The sequence below is a fragment of the Mesoplodon bidens genome (assembly GCF_964165515.1).
Source record: "Mesoplodon bidens genome assembly, contig: HAP1_SCAFFOLD_210, whole genome shotgun sequence".
Taxonomy (NCBI): Eukaryota; Metazoa; Chordata; class Mammalia; order Artiodactyla; family Ziphiidae; genus Mesoplodon; species Mesoplodon bidens.
In genome coordinates, this window is record NW_027671695.1 from 114894 (window position 1) to 139788 (window position 24895).

The 24895-nt window shown below is 38.9% G+C and overlaps 1 protein-coding gene across 1 annotated transcript in view; it reads left to right on the forward strand.

The window, feature by feature from the left end:
* The first annotated feature begins 149 nt into the window (after positions 1–149).
* LOC308611152 (putative helicase senataxin) overlaps positions 150–24895 on the forward strand; it is a 61561-nt gene continuing 36815 nt past the window's right edge. The window contains exons 1-8 of the mRNA XM_081260042.1: positions 150–639; positions 1873–2083; positions 4055–4164; positions 7680–7899; positions 8673–8792; positions 11454–11625; positions 11760–11847; positions 12345–15509. Of these exons, the coding sequence (XP_081116168.1) occupies positions 463–639; positions 1873–2083; positions 4055–4164; positions 7680–7899; positions 8673–8792; positions 11454–11625; positions 11760–11847; positions 12345–15509 (4263 nt within the window). The 5' untranslated portion in view covers positions 150–462. The remainder of the gene's footprint in view (positions 640–1872; positions 2084–4054; positions 4165–7679; positions 7900–8672; positions 8793–11453; positions 11626–11759; positions 11848–12344; positions 15510–24895) is intronic.

The following is a 24895-nucleotide window of genomic DNA, read 5'->3' on the forward strand; positions in this document are numbered from 1 at the left end:
TCCAGGGATTTCGGGAGCAGGGCCTCAGGGAATGTGAAAGGTTTCCTGAGCTTTTCACTTGACTCCAGTACATGATTAGAACACTCCAAAATCTGTACTTTGAAAACATTGATAATTCTATGTCTCTGTATATAATTTCCCATCAGTACTGTATAGTTTTGAGCCGGCTTTATAACACAGCTGTATGTTGCCTTATGATGTTTATTACTAACTGCTTTCATTTCATTATTTTTCATGTGTCACAGGTAAAGTTTTTACGAGTAAGCTCAGATTGAGTTTAGCCAGTGATTGATAAGCTGGCCAGCAGAATGTTCTGGATGTGGTCGAGGCACATTGTAAGTTGAAGACATGATCATTAGTAGGAAATGTACCCATTCTCCACCAGAATAGGCCTGAAGTGTTGTGTGTTTTTTTTTTTTTCTTTAGTCTTTCCATGTCTTCTTTTCTGGATACAGGTACAGAATGAGCACATGTTGTTGGTGTACACCAGGTGGTATTTCCACCATTGACTTCCTGCAACGCTATGCATCCAAGACCCACTCCAGTGAATTTCAAACAGCTGATGAAGACCTCTGCTACTGCTTAGAATGTGTGGCGGAATACCACAAAGCAAGGGATGAATTGCCATTCTTACATAAGGTACTTTACATTAATTGGGCAGTATTTTTCAGAGCTTGATAACTAGGAAGAGAATAAATTTAAACTCTGTTGGAAGCATTCAGGGAACTGAAAACGTGATTTAAACTGTGAATGCTAATATACGTGTAGTATGTAACTCATAGCCTGGTAGATAGTAGGTGCTGAATAAATGCTTATTGATTGATGGAATTGAATTGAAATCTAAAGCAGAATTTTATAATCCTCCACTTTTAGACATTTTGATGTGAAACAGTTTCATGAAATGAAGTGACGTATGGGGTATTTTTGGGTTCATGTTTTAATGTCGTTGTGTTTGACTTTCTTAACAACCAGGTATCTGAATGGCTTGGGTTATTCTTTTATTGGCTAATAGTTCTCTTTTTCCCCTCTCTTCATTTTTTAATGTTAAGTGCTATAAATCAATAAAGACAAACATTTTTTTCATTCACAGGAACCAAAGTGAAACATATAATTTTAAATATGTGGCTTTGAATATTGGTTTATTATATTTATCTGGTGAGAAATGGAATACAGACCATAGAGTTACGTATAATAATATAGAAGAGAGGAGGGGATGATAAGTTATGAACATTTTGAGGAAAACTTTACGTTTACAAAGTTGCCTAGCGATGAAGCTAACCAATGCCTTTATGCTAAAGCTGATGTTTCAAGGTAATTACCTATGGCTGGAACATAGGAGGGAAGTCAGAGAAGGCCCAGCTTGTGTAAAGAAGCTCCAACTTCTCATTTCCTTTTCAATAGAGTATAGTTGACAGTGCTGTTGATAACAAAACTCTGCAAGAGCAATGTTGTAAACATCTCATGCTCTATGTACTCATGTTCATGTATCATAAAAGCCACTTTTATGTTCAGTGACTGTTTTCTTTAAATCTAATATAATTTTTTTTTTTTTTTTTTGGTACGCAGGCCTCTCACTGTTGTGGCCTCTCCCGTTGCTGAGCACAGGCTCCGGACGCGCAGGCTCAGCAGCCACGTCTCACGGGCCCAGCAGCTTTGCGGCATGTGGCATCTTCCCGGACCGGGGCACGAACCCGTGTCCCCTGCATCGGCAAGCGGACTCTCAACCGCTGTGCCACCAGGGAAGCCCTGGTACTTCTTTAAACTTCTGAATTTTTATGCTTAGGAAAAGGCTTTCTAGAAGGATCGTCACATCCAGTATATTTTGTTGCTAATAAGATATAAAGCACACTGCCCGTTTTTCTTTTCCTGTAGGTTTTATGGGAATTAGAAACCTCACGTCTCATAAATCACTTTGAAAAGGCCATGAAGGGAGAAATTGGAGACGATGACGAGTTACATATAGTAGACAACAATGGAGAGGCACAGCTGTTTGACCTTACTGGCCAAGACTTTAAAAATAAGCTTCGAGTTGCTCTTCTTGAAATACTGAAATATCCTTATTTGCTTTTACATGAGCGTGTTAGTGAGTATCTTGGGTGTTTCACAGTTGTATCATTTTTATATTTTAAGAATTGTAAGAATTTGGGTTTATCTATATTGAAAATCTGTTTCTTAAACATATACTTAGGATACTTTTTTTTCCAAACGTTTTATTTTGAGCATTTCCAAACCTAGAAAAGTGAATTACACAGTGAATACCATATACACACCACATAGATTGTACAGCTGCTGATATCTTGCTGTATTTGCTTCATCACATATTTATTCTTCTATCCATTCAATTAATTTTCATTCTTGGAATTTGTCTGTAGCAGGGTTTTTCATACTTGGAACTGTTGACATTTTGGACTGGATAAATCTTGGTGTGTGAGGGACATGCTGTTTATTGTAGGATGTTTAGCAGCATCCCTGCCCTCTCTCCACTAGATGCTGGTAGTGACTTGCTCTCCCCATTACCCTAGTTGTGACAAGCAAAATTGTCTCCAGATATTGCCAAACGTCCCTTGGGAGTTGGGGGTCAGGGCCAGTGGGGGACAAAATCGCCAGGTTGAGAACCACTGGTCTGTAGTAGTTTTCAGTAATCACAATGGCATAGCATATTATGTCTGCCTAGATTTTGGCCATTTATATTTGCATTTCTTAATATGAATCTCTTGAAGACATTTTCCTGATCTGTCAAATCTAACGAAATAACAGTACCTTTAAGGCACCCACTACTGTATCTAGTCCACATTCAGATTTTCCCAGTAGTTGCAAAATGTGTTTTTTGGATGATTTATTTAAATTAGAGTCCAATCAGGGACTGTGCATTTGGTTCCATTTGGTTCCATATTTCTTACATCTCTTTTAATCCAGAATAGTTTACTTTTACGTATGTGTGCACAGGTATAGATATAGTTAGATAAATAGATAGATGGATAGATAGATAGATAGATTTTTTTTTTGTCATAACTTTGACTTGCTGAGACCAGATGGTTGCCCTAAAGAATAATGTGCTTCCTGGACTTTTCTGATTTCTTCCTTGTCATGTTATTTGACTTGTTTCTCTATCCTCTGTATTTTCAGTAAATTGAAAAGTATATCTAAAGATTTATTAGATAAATCAGTTCTTTCTAAATAAATTCAAAATAACTAGATTTTTAAATTCGAACAAGTCATTTTTCAAACATTTATTAAAGAGTACCATATCCAGAAAACTATATAAGCTTGATTTTTCATAAACTAAGCATACTTGTGTAGCTGGCACCCAGGTCAGAAACAAATCATCATCAACACACCAGAAGCTCTCCTCTTACTTTTCCAGTCATTGTCCCTCCTTCCCAAAGCTAACCACTGTCACTACAATATTCTTTGAAGCTTGACAAAATAAAGTTGATTCATCTGATATGGTAAACGTATGAGTCTATTCAGTATACTTTTGAAAGAGTGATGAAGAAATTTCCATGAAGCAACAGGGATTAAGATAGTGCTGGTACAGATAGACTCATGGAGCAGTGTAGAGACTCCAGAAGTAAACCGAATATATTTGGGGAATTTACTCTTTGCTGATGATAGCATTTCAAACCACTGGAGAAAATGGATTACTCAGTAACTGAGAGTAGGACAAAATAGCCATTTGTGGGGCAAAGCTGATTTTATCCCTGGGGTACAAGATAAAGTCCTCATGGATCAAAATGTAAAATGCTAATGGAATTGGACCTATAGCCATACTTCTAAGAAGGTGCTCTCTGGAGATAATTATGCCCAGTGTGAAAAAAGATGTTTGTACTAGGAAAGTCAGAGCAATTCATAGGCACACACTATGATCAACCTACCGGTCTTTCAGCAGCTAAATATCATTCCTACATTTACAGCAATTTTATGCCTCAGTTTAAAAAAAAAAGGAGCAACTTTTCATTTACTTACAGAGCAACTGAAGGAGCCAAATTTAGGGAATCTTGATACGTTGATAAGATTTATGTCTTATGTTTACTGCCTTATTTTTTCTATTTAGATGAATTATGCGTTGAAGCACTTTGCCGGATGGAACAAGCTAACTGCTCCTTTCAGGTTTTTGACAAACATCCAGGGATCTATTTGTTTTTGGTCCATCCCAATGAAATGGTGAGTGTGAGTGTTAGGCAGTGGAAGAGGGGATATTTTATTTTTGCACCTATATTACAGATAACTATAATAGAGGTTTTTGATGTGTACTTTGTTTAAAATATTTGCCAAAGTTATTCTCTTGTTGTTGTAACATTACTGTAGTTCAGGAGGGGGTGCTGGGGGGCTCAAAGAAGAGGGTTAAAAGAGTAGGGAAACAGTTCTGACAGGTGATGCTTCAGTTTAAAAGACAAATGAGGGAATAATCTGAACTTTCAGTGTGTTGACCTGAACTAACGAAGAAGGAGAGTTCTCTCTTGCTTTTCTTGCTTGCCTGCCCCGCTCCAAGCACATGGAAATACCAGTTAAAACACTTGAAATAATTATTTTGCTAATAGATGAGATTTTTAACAGGTGATGGGGTAGAGGGGAGAACAAGGAGATTCAGTTCTTAGGTGCCAAACAGGAAGAGGAACATGAGAATCAGAACAGTAGGTAGACAGAAGCAGAGAGCAACACCAGAGGCTTGGAACCTGACTTTGAGCTGATTGCTCGAGTTTGAGGACTTAACATCATGTGGCGAGGCAGCGTGTGCAGTAGGACCTGTGCACATTGGCCTCTAGAACTGAGTTACAACGTTAAGACAATAGCCACGAAGGGTTGCTCTGCCAATAGAAGGATAGTAAAGAGGCTTTTTTTTTAAGTGGCGAAGAAAGAACACGGTAATGGGGTTTCCAGTCAGAATGGTGGTGAATTTCTGTCTCCTTTGTGCCAAACCCAAACAATGATAGAAAAGAATTCAAAAAGTGGAATTCTAAAAGGTATAGTCCCACTTTTTAAAGGGTAAATGTTTCTTTGGACCAGTAATGGAACAGAAATACAAAGTGATACATGGTGGAAACCTGTATGTCGGCCTGGGTGGCTGTAGGTAGCAGGGGACTGAGTTTGTGCATGATAATAAGAATTACAAGTCTACTCCAGGCAAGGGTAGAACCAGAGTCGAGGCCTGTGCTTAAAATAAGGGTGGGGCTTTCCTGCCTGTGAAAGAAGACTGACAGAAAGTACAGCCAGCTGCTCTCCGGGACTGGCTTTCTTAAAGCTGCAAAGCAGTAGAGGAAGCAGGTCCAGCTGAGCAACCAGGACCTGGGCCAAGAACTTGCAGACTGGGTGACTGGGTCTGCAGGGCCAGGAATGACTGTATTCTTCATTATATATGTGTTTTTGTAGGTGAGGAAACTGAGTCAGGAGACTTAACCACAGTTACACAGGCTAGTATGGTGACTGGGATTTGTATATAGGCAGCCTGATCCAGAGCCCTAATGCTTTTTTTAAAGTTTTTATTTGAAAATACTTTAAAATTTTCAGAAAATTCTCAAAAATAAAAAAAGTAGAAAACACCTGTATATTCTTTAGCTGTATTCACCAATTACTAATGTTTCACTCCATTTGTTCTATCATTTGCTTTCAGTTAACTACAAAGCTGTTTGTTTTCTGACCATTTGAGAGTAGGTTGCATGTATCATAGCCTTTTGCCCCTAAATACTTCAGTGTATATTTCCTAAGAATAAGTATATTCTCACAATATTATAAACTTCAGTGACTTTAACATTGACACAGTAAGGTCTGTTTTCCAGTTGTGTCGTGTGATCCAGTGTACTTTGTAGCATTTTCCCCCTGTACTCCAGTATCCAGACCAGGATCAGGATTTACATGTAGTTGTGTTACATTAGTCTCCCTTAATCTGTAACATTTCCGCAGCCTATCTTTGTCTTTTATGACAATTACATTTCTGAAGAATAGTCATTTCTGCCTCCCTCCCATTTACAAAAAATAGAATGCTTTTCATTTTGGGTTTGTCTGATGCTTGCGCATGGTTAGGCTTCGGTTATACGTTCCAACTGGAAAACTACATAAGTGAAGGATGTTATGTCCTTCTCAGGCTGTCAGATATACGGCATGCCATATCATCCGGCCTCTCATGGTGATGTTAATTTTGATCATCTAGTTGAGGTGTTGTCCAGTTTCTTCACTGTACAATGTCTATTTCTTAAGTACTCTAAGATCACATAAATACCTTACTCCTCACCAAAATGTTCTCCTAAATTTAGCATTACCTGATGGTTCTTCCCTGAGCCAGTTTTTCTAAGATTGCAAAATAGTTTCAACCCCAGCACTTTACACGTTTTACCAGTCAGCACTTGACATTGATTATACTATAATCAAGAGCCATTTTCCCTGCTCTTCATTTATTCATCTGTTTATCATAAGTTATAGACTCATTGATTCCTTTGTATTTTTTTTCGATAGCTTAAAATCCATTACTTAATTATGTTGGCATAGAGCCCATTCTTTTGTCCACTAGTTCTATGTTTTGCAAACTTTTCTGCCCATAACCTAAATAAAAATATTCTTCATCGAGTTCACACACATATAGACATACGTGACCTAAACATTTCACAAAACAGTACTTACTGTTACTATGAAGGAAGCCCACTGATTTTTTTAAAAAAAATTTATTTAGTTTTTAAGGTTGGTTGTGATCACTAAATTCAGTTTGTAGTGCAGAATAAATTTAAAATCACTTCCCTATGCTATATCGCCATGTAGAGGTGACCTTTGATTTCTTCTGAGGTTTCTCTTTTCATTTTTCCTTTTTTAACTTTCTATTATGGAACATTACAAACATACAAAAATAGATTGGTGTAGTGAACCCCCATATATCCATCACTGTGCTTCATCTGTTATCAATATGTGGTCAATATTCTACTCCTGTTTAGTTACCGCAAATCTTAGACATCAGAGCATTTCATCCATAAAATACTTTAGTTCGTGTATCAAAAAGGTAAGTGCTCTTTAAAAAGAACAATTACATCGACACACTTATAATAATAATAATAATATATTTCTAGTCAGTATTTGAGTGGAAGTTACTCTCTCAAAAATGCTTTATCAGGGTTAGATCAAATCAGGATCAAGTAAGGTTCACATGTCGCATTCCAGTTGACCCTTGAGCAACAGGGGTTTGAACTGCATGGGTCCTCTTATACACAGATCCTTTTTAATAGCATGTAGTATAGTACTACACAGTTCGAGGTTAGTTGAATCCATGATGCAGAACCAGGATATGGAGGGCTGCCAACTATGTTATATTCGAATTATATTAGTGTATTCAACTACGCAGAGGGTAGGTGCCCCTAACCCTTGTGTGTTGTTCAAAGTTCAATTGTAATTAGTATCTTCCGTCTTTTTTTTTTTCTGTCATCATGGACCTTTTGGTTTATTTCCTTTAAATGTCTGAAAATCATGTATTTTTCCTAAAGTACTTTATTCTATATGATAGTTTTTTTCTTCCAGTTTTATTGAGGTATAATTGACATACAGCACTGTATAAGTTTAAGATATACGGTGCAATGATTTTTTTAAAGTATTTGATGTATCTTGTGTCCTCTGTAATCTGTAGAGAATCTTATTTTAACTGTATTCTTTCTGTAGACAATTGTGTGTTAAATGAAGTAATGAATGTGTTACACTTTTAGGTTTCACGTTGGGCTATCCTGACAGCAAGAAACTTGGGGAAAGTGAACAGAGATGATTATTATGACTTACAGGAGGTTTTGACTTGCCTGTTTAAAGTTATTGAGTTGGGGCTTTTCGAAAGTCCAGACATTGATACTTCTTCTGTCCTTGAGAAGGGTAAACTGATTCTTCTGCCTTCACACATGTATGATACTGCCAACTACAAAAACTATTGGTTAGGTGAGTATTGTTCCTACACACATATAATTAGTATTTTCCAATATTTCTTACGATTATCCTGCAAGGGAAGGGATCTCTTCTGGTAATCTGATCAAAATTGCTAAATAAAGGATTTCATAGTTCACAATTCTTGTTCTGTCATTAAATTGACTATTACAACATCTTGTCTTTAAACATTTCTTATCCTAGAAATCATCTGTGTAAGAGGTACATTTTCAAGTATGGCAAATAGATCTTTTATTTAAGGCAGTATTAGATGTTACCGTATTAGCACAGCAGCTGAACTTAATAGGGTTTTGATCTCTTGAAACAGAGGTTTAATACCTCTTTTCCCATCTGTAAAATATTTCCTGGGAGAAAGCGATACTAACTTTGGTTTTCATCAAGTTGTATATTGACTTAAAGTAGTTCTGTCCTACTTCATTGATTCAGAGTCTTACAGTCATGTGTATATTTGGCAGTGACTGGTACTTGAAATATAGTGATCTTAAAATTTAAGGGGTCTTTGATATTATGAGATGCAAATTGTGTGGTAGTCATTTTGGAAATGGTTTTCTAACCAGGTTCGTGCCATTTTCCCTTTTTATTCAGTCTAAAGTTCTGTTCTTAGGAGGAGGAGTTGTATATGAATATCTCAGACTTCAATGTCTGAGGCACTGGATACTGTTTGGTTTCATCTTACTGTCTTGTTATTCTTTTTGCCAACTAAACTGGAGAAGACATTAGAACAGTTTTATTTAATCAATTCAAGAAAACTATACGTGATCTTACAGGTATCTGCATGTTGCTGACCATTCTTGAGGAGCAAACCATGGATTCACTGTTGTTGGGCTCAAACAAACAGAATGATTTTATGCAATCAATACTTCACGCCATGGAGAGGCAATCAGATGGTAATAAACTTTATTTGCTGACTATTGTGATGATGGTGCACTTTGAAAATACTAGTGTCACTGTAAGAACTTGGGTGTATGATGTGGAGGAAAGAAAGAATGACCGTTTTATGGTTTTGGTCACAGAGTCAGAATTTTTAATTGGAAAGGACCTTTAGAGTTTAACTCAGCACGTTACTTTCATAAAAGAAGAAACTGAAGCCCAAGGAAGTTAACTTACTTTTGAAAAAAATAATTAATTAATTTTTGGCTGTGTTGTGTCTTTGTTGCTGTGCATGGGCTTTCTCTAGTTGCAGCGAGTGGAGTCTACAGATTCCTTCTTTAACATCTTTATTGGAGTATAATTTCTTTACAATGGTTTGCTAGTTTCTGCTGTATAACAAAGTGAATCAGCTACACATATACATATATCCCCATGTCCCCTCCCTCTTGCGTCTCCCTTCCACACCCCCATCCCACCCATCTAGGTGGTCACAGAGCACCAAGCGGATCTCCGTGTGCTCTGTGGCTTCTTCCCACTAGCTATTTTACATGTGGTAGTCCATGCCACTCTCTCACTTCGTCCCAGCTTACCCTTCCCTCTCCCCGTGTCCTCACGTCCATTCTCTATGTCTGCATCTTTATTCCTGTCCTACCCCTGGGTTCTTCAGAACTTTTTTTTTAAATTCCATATGTAAGTGTTAGCGTACAGTATTTGTTTTTCTCTTTCTGACTTACTTCACTCTGTACCACAGACTCTAGGTCCACCTACCTCACTACAAATAACTCGATTTCGTTTCTTTTTTATGGCTGAGTAATATTCCATTGTATGTATAGCCACATCTTTATCTATTCATCTGTCGATGGACACTTGGGTTGCTTCCATGTCCTGGCTCTTGTAAATAAAGCTGCAGTGAACATTGTGGTACATGACTGTTTTTGGATTATGGTTTTCTCAGGGTATATGCCCAGGAGTGGAATTTCTGGGTCGTATGGTAGTTCTATTTTTCGTTTCTTAAGGAACCTCCATACTGCTCTCCATAGTGGCTGTATCAATTTACATTCCTACCAATAGTGCAAGAGGGCTCCCTTTTCTCCACACCATCGCCAGCATTTGTTGTTTGTAGATTTTTTGGTGATGGCCATTCTGACTGGTGTGAGGTGACACCTCATTGTAGTTTTGATTTGCACTGCTCTAATGATTAGTGGTGTTGAGCATCCTTTCATGTGTTTGTTGGCAAACTGTATATCTTCTTTGGAGAAATGTCTGTTTAGGGCTTCTGCCCATTTTTGGATGGGGTTGTTTATTTTTTTGATATTGAGGTGCATGAGCTGCTTGTAAATTTTGGAGATTAATCATTTGTCTGTTGCTTCATTTGCAAATATTTTCTCCCATTCTGAGGGTTGTCTTTTCATCTTGTTTATATTTTCCATTGCTGTGCAAAAGCTTTGAAGTTTCATTAGGTCTCATTTGTTTGTTTTTATTTCCATGTCTCTAGGCGGTGGGTCAAAAAGGGTCTTTTATGTCATAGAGTGTTCTGCCTATGTTGTGGCAGGCGGATTCTCTACCACTTCACCACCAGGGAAGTCCCCTCTTTAAGAAACATTCCATAATTGTCTTCACCTAACTAATGACTTTCTTCCTTATTTGAGAGCTTCCTAGACATAAGACAGCTTCAGTAGAGGATAAAAAAGTATATGAGCAGTTCTACACGAACGACTATGATAAAAAAAAAAAAGTAGACTCTAAGAGCCCTGAGGGAAATAAAGCAGAAAGTTCTAAGGTTGACAGTAATTGGGTGAGTTAGAGCACTTGCCTCCTAAGAATACTGCGGAAGATGACAGGTGGTGCTAACAGTGAAGCCATTCTGGTTCTCACTTGGAAAAAGCCAGCTATCTGTTTTTTTCTGTAGGTGGTGTATCTTTATGTGAGTGTCAAAAATAAATCTGGAAAGAAAGAGTAAGATCTTACAGATGCTTGACTGAGGGCTTCTAATTTCCTTAGAAGACATTAAGGAGCAAGTGAAGGTCTTTGAGCAGGGCAGTGTTTTGCCCCTGCATGTAGAGAAGAGGGGAAGGACCGGGCATAAGAGTGTGTGAGTAATGGGAATTCCTGCCAGTTGGATGGAATGGAGATAACAACAAAGCCTTGTTGAGAATGGATGGATAAAGAGTATGTATCTCTGCTTATCCAGTGGATGAGGGGTTCAGTCCTTTATTCCAACCGAATGACACACACAATTCAGGATTTCTCATATCATGGACTTTGTTTAGATCTGAAAATACCAAGTTTTTCTTTCTCTCCCTTTTTTTTTTTCTACTTTACCTCTGTTATTTATTGAAGGATGGGAGTATAAAGGTCTGGAAGAAGCAGAGGAGGAACGATTCTTTCAGGTTGGCAAATAGGGTGAGAAAGTTGAGTTTATCTGGACTATCTCAGTTTGTTCCACACAACAAGATTTCTTAACAGAGGTGTATTGCTTTAAAAAAAAAAATGCAGACATTATTTAAAAGTTTGCCAGGTTTCTAAAACCTGTAGTTGACAACACTTTACTTTAAATTACTTCCTGCTTTGCTTTCAGTTTTGTTGCTACCCAGGTAAAGAATGCTTAATTCTCAATATATTTTAGTCCCTTTCTCTAATTGTGTTGTAATTTGGCAAATTACTCCATTGTGTTTCAGATGATAGTGTGGATCCTTTCTGGCCAGCGTTACACTGTTTCATGGTGATTCTGGATCGTCTTGGATCTAAGGTCTGGGGTCAACTGATTGATCCTATTGAGGCATTTCAAACCATTATCAACAATGTGAGCTACAGGAAAGAGATCCAGAACATACGGAACAGCTCTGTGAGGTTCGTTCAGTTCCTGTGTCAGGATTTCCAACAATCTGTATGAGGAAGTCTACTATAATTGACTTTAACAGTAGGATTTTTCTCTTCTTTTTACCCTTCATTTCAGTAATTTCTATTTGTTCTTAATATTTAAGGACCAAGTCAGAACCGGAGTCATATTTAGATGATATGGCGACTTGCAGCCAGATGGTATACAATTATAACCCTGAAAAGACCAAAAAGGTATAAAACATTTTGAGAATTCAGATGATATTGTATTGCCTTTATATTGTATAGTCAGTGTTTTACGTGGTTAGTTGCATTGCTGATTTTATGATATGTAGCTATTCTGAATCAACTGTTGCATAAAACAGTTTCTGATTGAACAGTAGCTCATGAGGAAAAATGGTCTGTAATGAGAGCATGCACAGTTTGAGAGATTAATTTTTAAGTACATTTTGGAAGGGTAGAACATTTATGGCATGAGGGAGATAAATCACATGACTAGAAATCGAAACCAACTGAAGGAAAGAGGTCCAGAGTACATGGAGGTTTTGTAAATTTAACCTTTTCATGAAAGCTTCACCTCAAAATTGGACTGTTTTCAATTTCTTGGGGGTCCATATATGTACATCAACACAGGAAAGTTGAGCAGTGTATTTTCTTGTTGGCAACTTTTGTGTTAAACCTGTCATGAATGGTGCTTGTTTATCTGAATGTCAGTATCTCTTTCATTTTAGGATTCAGGGTGGAGATCAGCCATTTGCCCAGATTATTGTCCTAACATGTATGAAGAAATGGAAACATTAGCTAATGTGCTTCAGTCAGATATCGGTCAAGACATGCGTGTTCATAACAGCACGTTTCTGTGGTTCATCCCCTTTGTGCAGTCCCTCATGGATCTTAAGGATCTGGGTGTGGCTTATATAGTGGAGGTTATTCATCATCTGCATTCTGAAGTCAAAGACGTCCTCAACCAGACGGACGCCGTGTGTGACACAGTCACTGAGTTTTTCCTTCTGATTTTGGTGTCAGTGATTGAACTGCATAGAAATAAAAAGTGTTTGCATTTGCTGTGGGTTAGTTCCCAGCAGTGGGTGGAAGCCATCGTAAAATGTGCCAAGCTTCCCACCACCGCGTTTGCTCGGAGTTCTGAGAAGTCATCTGGAAACTGCTCCAAAGGCACAACAATGATATCTCTGTCACTGCATTCAGTGCCATCTAACTCTGTACAACTTGCTTGTGTGCAGCTGATCAGAAGTCTCCTTAAAGAAGGCTATCAGCTTGGGCAGCAGACTCTTTGTAAGCGATTCTGGGATAAGCTCAACTTATACCTACGAGGAAATATATCTTTAGGTTGGCAGTTGACTAGTCAGGAAACCCATGAGTTACAAACTTGTTTAAAGCAAATTATTAGAAACATAAAATTCAAAGTGCCTCAGTGTAGCACTTCTGTGGATCTGACTCCTCCATGTAAAACACCTCCTGCATCTTACAATAAAGAAGAAAGTGAACAAACAGGGAAGAAGTCTAAAAAACAAAGGCACTGTCTGGAAAACTCCAGCCCAACATTCTCTAAAGAACCGATGAAAGCTGATGCATGTGAAGTGAAAGAGAGTATTTTCAGCAAGGCACATAATGCCATAGAAGAGGATAATGAGCAAACTTATCTAAAAGATTTGAAACTCAAAGACCATCTCTCAGCTGAGTTGTGCTTGAAGCCGAGTAGTAAAAGGCTTGTGAATGAAAGAGCTCGAGGCCAAGTTAAAATAAGTACAGGGAAGCATATGTCTGTAAAAGAGAATTCCTCATATACCCCACAGAATTGTACTTCAAGAAATGGTCCAGAAAAGGTATTTGACAGAGGAATAATCACATCAACAGGTTTGTTGACTGATTCTAGCAATGACTCTCTGGAAAAAGTGTCCACATCAGATGAGGATTTATCTTTAAAGGATGATGCTCTTGGCAAAACCTCAAAAGCAAAAACTAAGGCACATAAAGATGAAATCTGTGCTAAGTTATTGCATGTAATGAAAAAGCAAGACAGGAAAAGTACCACTTTAGAGGAAAACCTGACTGTATCTAGCATTGAAAGTTTCTGTTCAAAGAAAGATACAGGAGCTCAGAAAGGAGATGGCTTCATACACAATCTCTCTTTAGGCCCTAATGGTGTTCTGGATGATAAAAATGGACAACAAAAACCTGAAAACAGTTTACTGCTGAAAAAGAAACAAGTACAGGAAGAAGAGTTGGGCATTTTCTCCACCCCTGATATCAGTTGTCAAATACTAGAATGTCATGTTGGTAATAAAGATTTGGTCTCATTCACAGAAATGACCAATATTTTTGTGGAGAAAACACCTCCCTTTAAAGATCCTGTGACTGGACTTGAATCAAGAGATATGGGAATTAGCAAGAGTACTGTTGAGTTTTCTTCTGATTTAAGAGAACAGGTCCTTAGCATCAGTCCTAAGTCTGACCCTTTAACAGATTCTCAGATAGACAGAGACCTCCACATATTATCTTTAATAGTTCAAGCCAGTGTTATTAAGTTCCCATCAGGTTCAACCCAAAGAAGTTTATCCCAGCTACAAAGAAAAGTTAAAGATGATAGAAGATGTTTGACAGCCAACCAAAATAGTGTCAGGGAAACCTGCTCTGGACACGTCATTATTATTTCAGAATCTGATGAAGATGATGATGATGATGAAAGAATTGTGGGTTTTAAGAAACACATTAAACAGGGTAAGACATGCATTGAGAAAGGATGTCCAGAGCATCATACTTCAATAGCTAACACAAATGTGGAACAGAATGTAATAAAGGAAGAAAATACAAGGTCCCTTTTGCGGTTTGAGGAATCGGATTCTCATTTTTTTGAGTTTGAAAGTCCATGTGAAGTGTTTTCAGTTCGGCAAGATCAGAGACCAGACAACAAGAATTCAGTTCAAGAGAATGAAGAGAATTCGTGCTTGACTCATGTAGAGGATATCACAGATGATTGGGGTTATGGTCCAGCTTATGTACCTGAAGAGGTCATTAAAAAAGCAGCAGAGGCAGCTTTGAAGGAGGGAGAACCTGAATCCAACAGTGACATAGAGGAGGATAATATATTTTTAACACAATGTGATCCAGAAGATATGGATTTATGTTCACAAATGGAGAAAGAGAATGATGAACTCATTGAAGTAGTTCATGGAAAAGATACAGTCCAGGTAGAAGAAGATTCTGTGAGTCGGCCTCAGTTGGAATCTTGGAGTAGCACAAAATGTAAATACAAAGATTGTGTGGAAACACTGGAAAACCAGGGTGAATACTGTTCCAAACACTCTGAAGCTAAAGCAGCAGATGAAGATACATTTCGTAGACCTGGCTTGCCTCTCTCTTCATCTAAACCTTCGAGACCTCCCACTGCTAAGATATTTACCTCCAGTAGTACTTCACGAATTGCTGGTCTTTACAAGTCTTTGGTAAATACGTCAGCGCTCTTACCAACTCTGCAAAATAAGTCAAGTGGGGTACAATCTGCTTTGAAAGTACCACAGCCAGTCTCTGTGGTGTCTCAGAAGCCAGTGGCTGAAATGAAGGGTTTGTGCAACGTTCTCCAGTCTCATACTCCAAATAATTCCAACAGGCAAGGCTACAAAGTTCCATTTTGTGAAAACAGATCTTTTTCACCTTCCTCTCCAGTAAACGTTTTCTTGTCAGCACAGTCCATCTCTGACACCTTCGTTAAAGAGGTCTTAAAATGGAAATACGCAATGTTTGTGGACTTTGATCAGTGCGGACCCCCTTCAACTCTTTGTCAGTCCATCACAAGACCTGTGCCTGTGAGATTTCAAGATGGTAGAGATTATTTTAATGTGTTTTTCCCTTTGATGATCCTGAATACTTTTGAAACTGTAAGTATATGTTCTAATCGTATACCTTCAGACTTTGAAATTACGTTTCTTTACCATGCTGAGTACGGCTAAAATAACTGATCGCATTTTGATTTAGATGTAGCTTGTAGATTTCATGTTGAACAGACATTGTGCCCCACACTGTTCTAGATGCCGGTGATACAGAGGAAACCCTTAAACTCTGCCCTTCTGGAGCTTACAGACACAATTCAGAGTGCTAGTTTACCAAGTCCAGAGGTGGCACAGGAGGAGGAAACGTTTTTCGGTGTAAAATAAGGGAAGACTTCTCAGAGGACATAGTCTCTCATCTGCGTTTATTTTTTTGAAAAGTAGTGTAAACCTTTACTGAAGTTTTCTTGAGGAGGTAGCAAAGGGCAAGTTACACTGGTCAGCACAAAGCAGTAAATCCCAAATTTCTCATCTGTCTTCCCAACTTCTTAGGCCTCATAGCAGCCTTTAGCTGCCCCCCTACCCCAACACATCCCATTCTGGTTCTTCTCTCTTTCTTACTGCCTGACTGGGATTGCCAAGAAAAATATAGGATTCCCAGTTAAATTTGAACCTCAGAAAAACAGTAATTCTTTAGTGTAAACATCCACCTGCACTTTGAAGGATGTTTTTGGTGTTCTCACAGCAGGTCGATTTTTCCTTTTTTTCAAATTGGTTAAAAAACAAAAACCCAAAAGGTGAGTGTGCAACAAGACTCTTCAAAACCAAGAGCACTGAGGTAAATACCCACGTATTCAGTCAGCAGATCCTCGGGTGCCTGATACTTGCCCAGTATTATCACAGACCTGGCGGGGGTAAAGTGGTGAACACGACAGACAAGGCCTCTGCCTTCTGGGAATGATCATTTCAGATCGGGACAAAAGGCTCTAGAGTGCTCTAGAATGATCTAGAACAAAAGGGAGCAGGCACTTGAGACTGAAAGGTGAGACGGCCTCTGTGAGCGATGGTATTCACACCGAGACCAGAGTGAGCAGAAGGAGTTGGCCATAGGAAGTATATCGCAGGCAGAGAGACTGCAAAGATCCAGCTTAGAATTGTTAAAGGCAAAGGAGATGTACTGCACAAAGAGGCAAGTTGGTGTCAATTTATGCCCTAAATTTCAGCCATTGTCGTAAGAATTATTTTACTAGTGTTTCAGAACCATTAGAAACAACTAACTGATAAAGGCTCTTCAGTCTCTCTCCTTAAGAACAATGTGAAATAGTATTACAAGAATGATTTTCTTACCTTACAAAATCGTTAGTTCAGTGAACAGTGTATACAGTTAAATAAGCTGGGGAATATACAGAGATTTTCTTCATCTTGGAGCTTATTTTTTTCTTGAACGTTTATCCTTTCCAGAAAACACTAAATTGCTTAGAGGCCATTCATAGCCCTTAAATTTAGGACACATTTGTGATTTTATTTTTCCCTTAGTTCAGAAGTATTTATATGTTTATCTTTAAGATTTCTTCCTTCAGGACATTTCTGTAGCCAGAACCTTTTCAAAACAGAATGAGCACAAGTTCCGTTTGTATATACACAAAGTTTAAGATAGTCAAATACTTGTGGAAGGCCCATTATTAAAAAAAAAAAATCAGCCACTCTCACCTCCCCAAGTAATTATTTTTGATCCTTGAGGGATCCTTTTGTTATTTACTTCCATATTTCTAAATAACATGCCACTATTTTGACTTGTTAATTTTTCAGTACTAGACATTTTCTGTAATTACCCACTACAGGAAGTACCCTCTCTTCCCAGCCCTGTGTTCACACACACCTCTCCTGTTTTCCCATCCTCACTATGGAGTAGTCTTGTAATTTTTAGGTCAGTATTTGTTATTATTTTGACGATATAAAAGGTGTCCACTGGGCTTCCCTGGTGGCGCAGTGGTTGAGAATCTGCCTGCTAATGCAGGGGTCACAGGTTCGAGCCCTGGTCTGGGAGGATCCCATGTGCCGTGGAGCAGCTATGCCCGTGAGCCACAAGTACTGAGCCTGCGTGTCTGGAGCCTGTGCTCCCCAACTAGAGAGGCTGCGATAGTGAGAGGCCCACGCACTGCGATGAAGAGTAGCCCCCGCTTGCCGCAACTAGAGAAAGCCCTCGCACAGAAACGAAGACCCAACACAGCAAAAATAAATTAATTTAAACAAAAGAGAATAAGGTCTTTGAATTAAAAACAAAAGTGTCCGCGACTAAGTCATGTGGTAGTTGTAACTACTTTTCGTTTCCGACTCTTTGCTTTCTCTGGATTTATTGTTTACTTAATTTTCTATGTACTTATTACTAATTTAGCTTCAGGCTGTCTCTTGGATGTTTAGGTCTCTCAGTATGATCAGGCACATCAGATAGTTGATAAATTTCATCTTCTTGGTTTAGGATGGTTAACCTGAAATGCTCACCATCCTCATCCTAGGGCTTGCATTTCCTTCTTTCCTGTGTTGGATCTTTGTCTCCTGTACCCAGGGTTGTCTGTTTTTGTCACCCTCTCATTTTAGTAAGGCACATCCTTCAAGCTTCCTGAGAAAAGAATGTGTAGGAGATAAATTTTGAAACTTTGCATGTCTTAAAATTTCTTTCTATTTTGCCATCTCTGTCTTTGTTGTTGTCATCGTCATTCTCCTTCCTTGGAGACTTTCTCAGCGTCCAAGTCTATTGAAAAAAATTTTGAGCATATTTTTAGTTTCACAGTACTCTTGTCCTCTCATTATTCCTTTTTAGAGGATTGTGTGCTTTCTTCATGTGCACAGTATTTTTTACTACCTGAAGTTAATTAATGATAAGTTTAAAGTTAGTTGAAAGTTTTCTTCTCTTTTCATTGTCCCTGTTTTCCCAGTTGCTTTTTTCCTATTCATTTTAGTGTCTACAGACCTTTCATGTTAACTCCTTTCTTCACATGTCTAATGATTTTTGTTGGTTTACTCACATTTAAGAACAGGATACTAACAAGCAGATGGGAGCATTGTTCATAATAGCCAAAAGTTGTAAACAGCCGAGATGTCCATCAGGAGATGAATGGGTAAACAAAACATGGTATATGCCTACAATGGAATATTAGTCTACTATTAAAAGGAATGACCCGTTCTATGTACTTTTACCTGTTCTTTGATGAGCCTGGAAAATATTATGCTAAGTGAAAGAAGCCAGGTACAGAAGGCCACACATTGTGTAATTCCATTTATATGAATTTTCCAGAATAGGCACATCCGTAGAGACAGAAAGTGGATTAGTAGTCGCCAGGGGATGGGTGAGGGAGGGGTGTGGGAATTAGGACTGACTGCTAATAGGTATAAGGCTTGTTTGGGGATGGTGGGAATGTTCTGGAATTAGATAATGGTGATGGTTACACAAAATAGTGAATGTACTAAAAACACACTGTAGTGTGCACACTTTAAAGTGGTGAATTTTATATTGTGAACTATATCTCAACTTTTTAATGCTATAAGAAAAGAGGATGCATTTAAATAATGACAGGTCAAAAGAGATGCTTAGGAAAAGAGATACTTTTACTAAAATGGTCCTTTATTATTTGCACTGTGGAAGTCAAATGTGATCTGAAGGACACCATCACATGGTGAAATCCAAATTAGTTTCATTCTTTATATTAAGATTACATGCTTAGGTATAGTTATAATCTATATTTTGTTACATGTAAGATTTTAAAACCGATTAGAAGCTCTGAGTGAAAGGGATAGGCTTGTTGACCATTTGGCATTTTATTGGGAAGCCTCATCCCCACCCTCATGTCACTGTTTTTAGTCTTTTCTTTTCCCCTCTTAGTGAGGTCAGATTTCCCCAAGAAGAATCTTCAGATCGACTGCCTGGAAAGCATAGGCTTGATGGGGAGCTGACTGTGGGGTGAGGGTGGGGGCAGAGGGAAAGGTCCAGGCATTCAGTATCTAAATATTTGCTTAATTCCCTGTTTAAAAATTATTTTATTTTATTTTTAAAATTATTTTATTTATTTTTGGCTGTGTTGGGTCTTCGTTGCTGCACGTGGGCTTTTCCCTAGTTGTGGCGAGGGCTTCAGTAGTTGTGGCTCAAAGACTCCAGAGCGCAGGCTCAGTAGTTGTAGTGCATGGGCTTAGTTGCTCCACGGCAGGTGGGATCTTCCCAGACCAGGGATAGAACCCGTGGACCCTGCATTGGCAGGCAGATGCCTAACCACTGTACCACCAGGGACGCCCCCCCAACCTTTTTTTTTTTTTTTAAGTACAGTATCCCCTCTCTATCTGCTGCCCCACAGGCAGAGACGGTCACACTTTATAGAAGTGAAACCACTCTAGCTTTTTGCTAGGAACAGGGATGGGCAGTCTCCCTTCAGCCCTCCTCCTCCTAGAGGTGTATGTCAGACACTTCCTTCTTAGAGTTCAGCTTCTTGGACTTGCTGAGTTAGTTAACCATTCATCCATCTGCTTACCAGCTTCCCAGATTTTGATACTCTTGCCTCGTCTTCTGTTCTCTTCATCCTAATGAATTAATCCTGTTGTGAAAAATCCCTTGGGTGTTTTAGTGGGGTTTCAGGGGAATGAAAGGAAATGCCTGTGTTCAATCTGTCATCTTTACCATGAAGTTTTATCTTGTTCTTTTTTTCTTATTTTTGCAATCTTGTTCTTTTTCTTTAACCATGTAGTGAAACAGCATTGTTTTAGCATTTCTAGTTTATATAGGCCAACATTTATTAATGGTATTATTAATATACCTTGATTCCTTTTTTTTTTTCCCACTGTAACGTGTGGCTTGTGGGATCTTAGTTGCCTGACCAGGGATTGAACCTGGGCCCTCAGCAGTGAAAGCACTAACAACTGAACTGCCAGAGAATTCTCAGATACCTTGATTACTTTTAATGTTTATTCTTTCTTATAAGCCAGAGACTGTGGCATCAACCACAGTCTTGGGCCAAGGCTTCTTATCCTCATTTTGATGTAATTTGACTTCATAATATTGTTTGTTAATGGAATGCTGAAGTGTGTTTAGAGTCCTTTGACAGAAATGTGGTTGGTATCCTATTTAGGACATGAAACGCAGTGTTTGGTTATCCAGTTCTTATGTCTTATTGCAGGTGGAATGCAATGACATTGCGTAGAATTATCCCTTGCCCCAAAGGGCAAACGAGCAAATTCAACTTTTAGAAATATGAGTCTCTTGAATAAAAAAAAATTCCCACAGGACTCAGAGGCAAAAAGTATACAAGTCAATTTTCACAGCAAAGTAAAGGAGCTGTTACAGTGGAGGATTCCTGGACTGAATGTCAATATTATGACATAGTATGAGTCTGTTTCGTGTTTGGTAATTGCAATCATTGTTGCTTTTGTTGTGGTCATCCATTTGCAATGCTTGGTGTCAGTTTATTTATCTCTTGTAAAAATAAAATACAGTGTGTGGGGGGAAAAAAGAAATATGAGTCTTTTGTGCACTGATGTGACTGATAGAGGATATATTAGTTTTTAATCCTTACGTTTAACACACAAAAATATTAGATAAATGTGCACTATTTTGACAGGGACCAATTGTTTTGGTCAGTTTTGGCAAATACTCTATTTTCTTAAAGTTTTGGTTTGCTGGCTCTGTCTGCAGTCCCCTTCGGTTACCTGTGTGTGCATGCACGTGTATGCAGAGTGTAATTGGCAGCTGCTTTTTAGGTTGTGTAGACAAGGAGCAGGCAGAAAGGGGGCCCTTCTGGAGTACCAGCTGTGATTCTTAGTGCCCACACCCCTTATAGGGAGAGTGCACCATTTTTAGCTAATTTCCTGTTATAATTTGTTCTGTGAAGGAAACAAAACAGGTTGATATGATGAGCAACATTGGGAGGCTGCTTTTGAGATCGGGCTGAGAGCCAGGAGAGGAGGGTTTTGTGCAGAGGAGGGGGGAGGGTCAAGACTATAATGCTTTGAAGTAGGCCTAACTGAGCATATGTGAGCAAAGAGATTAGGCTGATGTGACTGGAGTGAGGTAACTTAGAGGTAAAGGGAAATGAAGTAAGATTGCAGAAATCAGTCAAGAGCTGGATGGTATACAACCCTGTAAGTGCAGGTTGGGGTTTCATTCTCAGTACAGTGAGAAGATGTTGGAGGATTTTTAGTTGGTTGGTGTTTAGGCTGGGGGAGTAGCAATATGTAATAGTTTACTTTTTTGTTTTAAAGAAAACATTCTTAGTTGCTCATTAGAGAATAACTGTAGAAAGGTAAGCATAGATGCAGTAGACCTGTCGGGGGCTATTATAATAGCCCAGGAGAAAGATGATGGTAGCTTGATCTAGGTGGTAGCTATGGAAATAAAGAGAAGTGAATTCATTGGGCGTAAATTTTGGAGATAGTACTCAGTACTTATCTTTTTTAAATATATATAGAAATTTATGTGATTCATTTTTGGCTGGGTTGGGTCTTGGTTGATGCACACAGGCTTTCTCTAGTTGCAGCGAGCTAGAGAACCTCTGCATAGCATCCCCCATTATCAACATCCCCTACCAATGTAGTACATTTGTACAACTGATGAACCTACATTGACACGTCATTACCACCCAGAGTCCATAGTTTTCATTAGGGTTCACGCTTGATTTGTATATTCTAAGGGTTTGGACAAACGTATAATGACATGTATCAGTCCTTTAATATCAGCGTACTTTCACTGCCCTAAAAATCCTCTCTGCTCTGCCTGTTCACCCCTCCACAGTCTCAACCCTGGCAATCACTCATCCTTTTACTGTCTCCATAGTTTGCTTTCTCCAGCATGTCAAATAGTTGGAATCACACAGTATGTAGCCTTTCCAGATTGTCTTCTTTCACTTAGTAATGTGCATTTCAGGTCCTTCTGTGTCTTTTCATGGCTTCATAGCTCATTTCTTTTTAGCACTAAATAATATTCCATTGTCTGGTTGTACCATAGTTGGTTTATCCGTTCACCCACTGAAGGGCATCTTGGTTGCTTCCAAGTTTAGGCAGTTATGAATAAAGCTGCTATAAATATCCATGTGCAGGTTTTTAACGTAAATATAAGTTTTCAGTTCATTTGGATAAATAGTGAGGGCACTATTGCTGGATCCTACAGTAAGAATATATTTAGTTTCATAGGAAACCACCGAACAGTCTTCCAAAGTGGTGGTACCATCTTGGGAATTTCCTGGTGGTCCAGTGGTTAGGACTCTGCACTTCCACTTGCAGGGGGCACAGGTTCGATCCCCGGTCAGGGAACTAAATCCCACAAGCCACGTGGCTCAGCAAAAAAAAAGAAAAAAAAGAAAAAGGTGATGGTGCCATTACATTCCCACGAGCAATAAATGAGAGTTCCTACTGTTCCACATCCCCGTCAGCATTTGGTCCTGTCAGTGCTCCAGATTTTGGCCATTCTAATACGTGTGTAATAGTATCTTGTTGTTTTAATTTGCATTCCTTTGATGACATAAGATATGGAGCATTTTTTCATATACTAATTTACGGTCTGTATATCTACTTTTGTGAGGTGTCTGTCCAGGCCTTTTGCACATCTTTTTCATCAGGTTGTCTGTTTTCTTACTGTTGAGTTATTTTTTTCTTTTTTAAATAAATTTAGTTTATTTATTTTTGGCTGCATTGGGTCTTCATTGCTGTGCACAGGCTTCCTCTAGTTGCAGCGAGCAGGGGCTACTCTTTGCAGTGTGCGGGCTTCTCATTGCAGTGGCTTCTCTTGTTATGGAGCACGGGCTCTAGGCATGTGGGCTTCAGTGGTTGTGGCATGCGGGCTCAGTAGTTGTGGCTCACGGGCTTAGTTGCTCTGTGGCATGTGAGATCTTCCTGGACCAGGGATCGAACCTGTGTCCCCTGTGTTGGCAGGCAGATTCTTAACCACTGTGCCACCAGAGAAGCCCTTCTCCTTCACTTTTAAAGGATAATTTTTCAGCATTCCGAATTCTAGATTGGTAGGATTTTTTCTTTCAACAGTCTAAATATTTCACTACTCTCTCCTTGCTTGCATGGTTTCTGAGGAGAAGTTAGATGTAATTCTTATCCTTCCTCCTCTATAAATAAGGTGTTTATTCCCACAGGCTTCTTTCATGATTTTTTTTTCCTTTATCTTTGATATTTCATATTCCTGAAGGTTGAATATGATATGCCTAGGTGTAGTTTCTGGCATTTATTCTGCTTGGTCTTGGAGCTTCCTGGATCTGTGGTTTGGTGTCTGATGTTAATTTTGGAAAACTCTGGGTCATTATACCTCAAATACTGCTTCTTTTTCGCTCTCTCTTCTTCTCGTATCTCCATTATGTGTATGCTGCATCTTTTGTCATTATCTCACAGTCTTGGATATTCTGGGGTGTGTTTTTTTTTACCCATTTTTTTCTCCTTGCTTTTCAGCTTTGGTAGCTTCTATTGCTGTAGCCTCAAGCTCAGAGATTGTTTCCTCAGCAATGTCCAGTGTAGTAATGAGGCCATCAGAGGCATCCTTCATTTCTGTTACAGTGTTTTTGATCTCTGGCATTACCTTTTGATTCTTTCTACTTTACATCTCATTCATTACATTACCCATCTATTATTTCATGGCCTCCTTTTTTCATTAAACTCTTAGTATATTAACTATAGTTTAAAAAAAAAAAATCCTGGTCTGATAATTCCAGTATTCCTGCCATATCTGACAGGTTTTAGTGCTTCTTTATTCTGTGCAAACTGTGTTTTTTGCCTTTGAGTATGCCTTGTAATTTTTTGTTGCAAGGCAGACGTAATCTACTAAATAAAAGGAACAGCAGTAAATAGGCCTTTAGTGATATAGAAATGAGGTATGGGGGAAGGAAGACCATTCCATAGTCCTATGATAAGGTGTCACTCTTTTAGTGAGCCTTTGCCTCTGGACTAAGAACTTTACACCACATGCTTCTTAGTTTCCCCCCACCTCCTTGGGTGCGACAGGATGGTTAGAATGGGCTGGAGCTGGTTTTCTTCCCTCAAGTAGTTTAAGCTCTGATAAAATCCCAGCAACTTTGACTCCGGTAAAATAGCATCTCATAGATCAGGCCTTGTTAAGAAGGTCAGGAATGCTCTGGTGTATTACACAATGGTTCCTTTACCCCAGTCCCCACCAACCCCCCACCCCCGCTGGAAGCACACAGGGAATTTTCTCCAGTGTTCACTGTGAGGGCCTGTTCGAGCTCCTAGAGGTAAGACTCACCAAAGTGTGGAGTCCCTTTTATGACTGGGTCCCCCTAGAGTTTTTAAGAGAGGTCATGCTGAGCCTCCAACAGTTTGTCGCATCCAGTTCAGGATTTCCTCCTGGCATGGAGGTTTCTACTTAAGAGTTTTCTGCGCTGGCAAGTTGTGATTTTCTGTATCCACCTTTTTGTCTCTTTTTACTTGTTAGGATGGAGTGGCGACTTCTAAGTTCCTTACATGCCAAGCTGGAAACCAGAAGTCCCAAATTAATTTTTAAT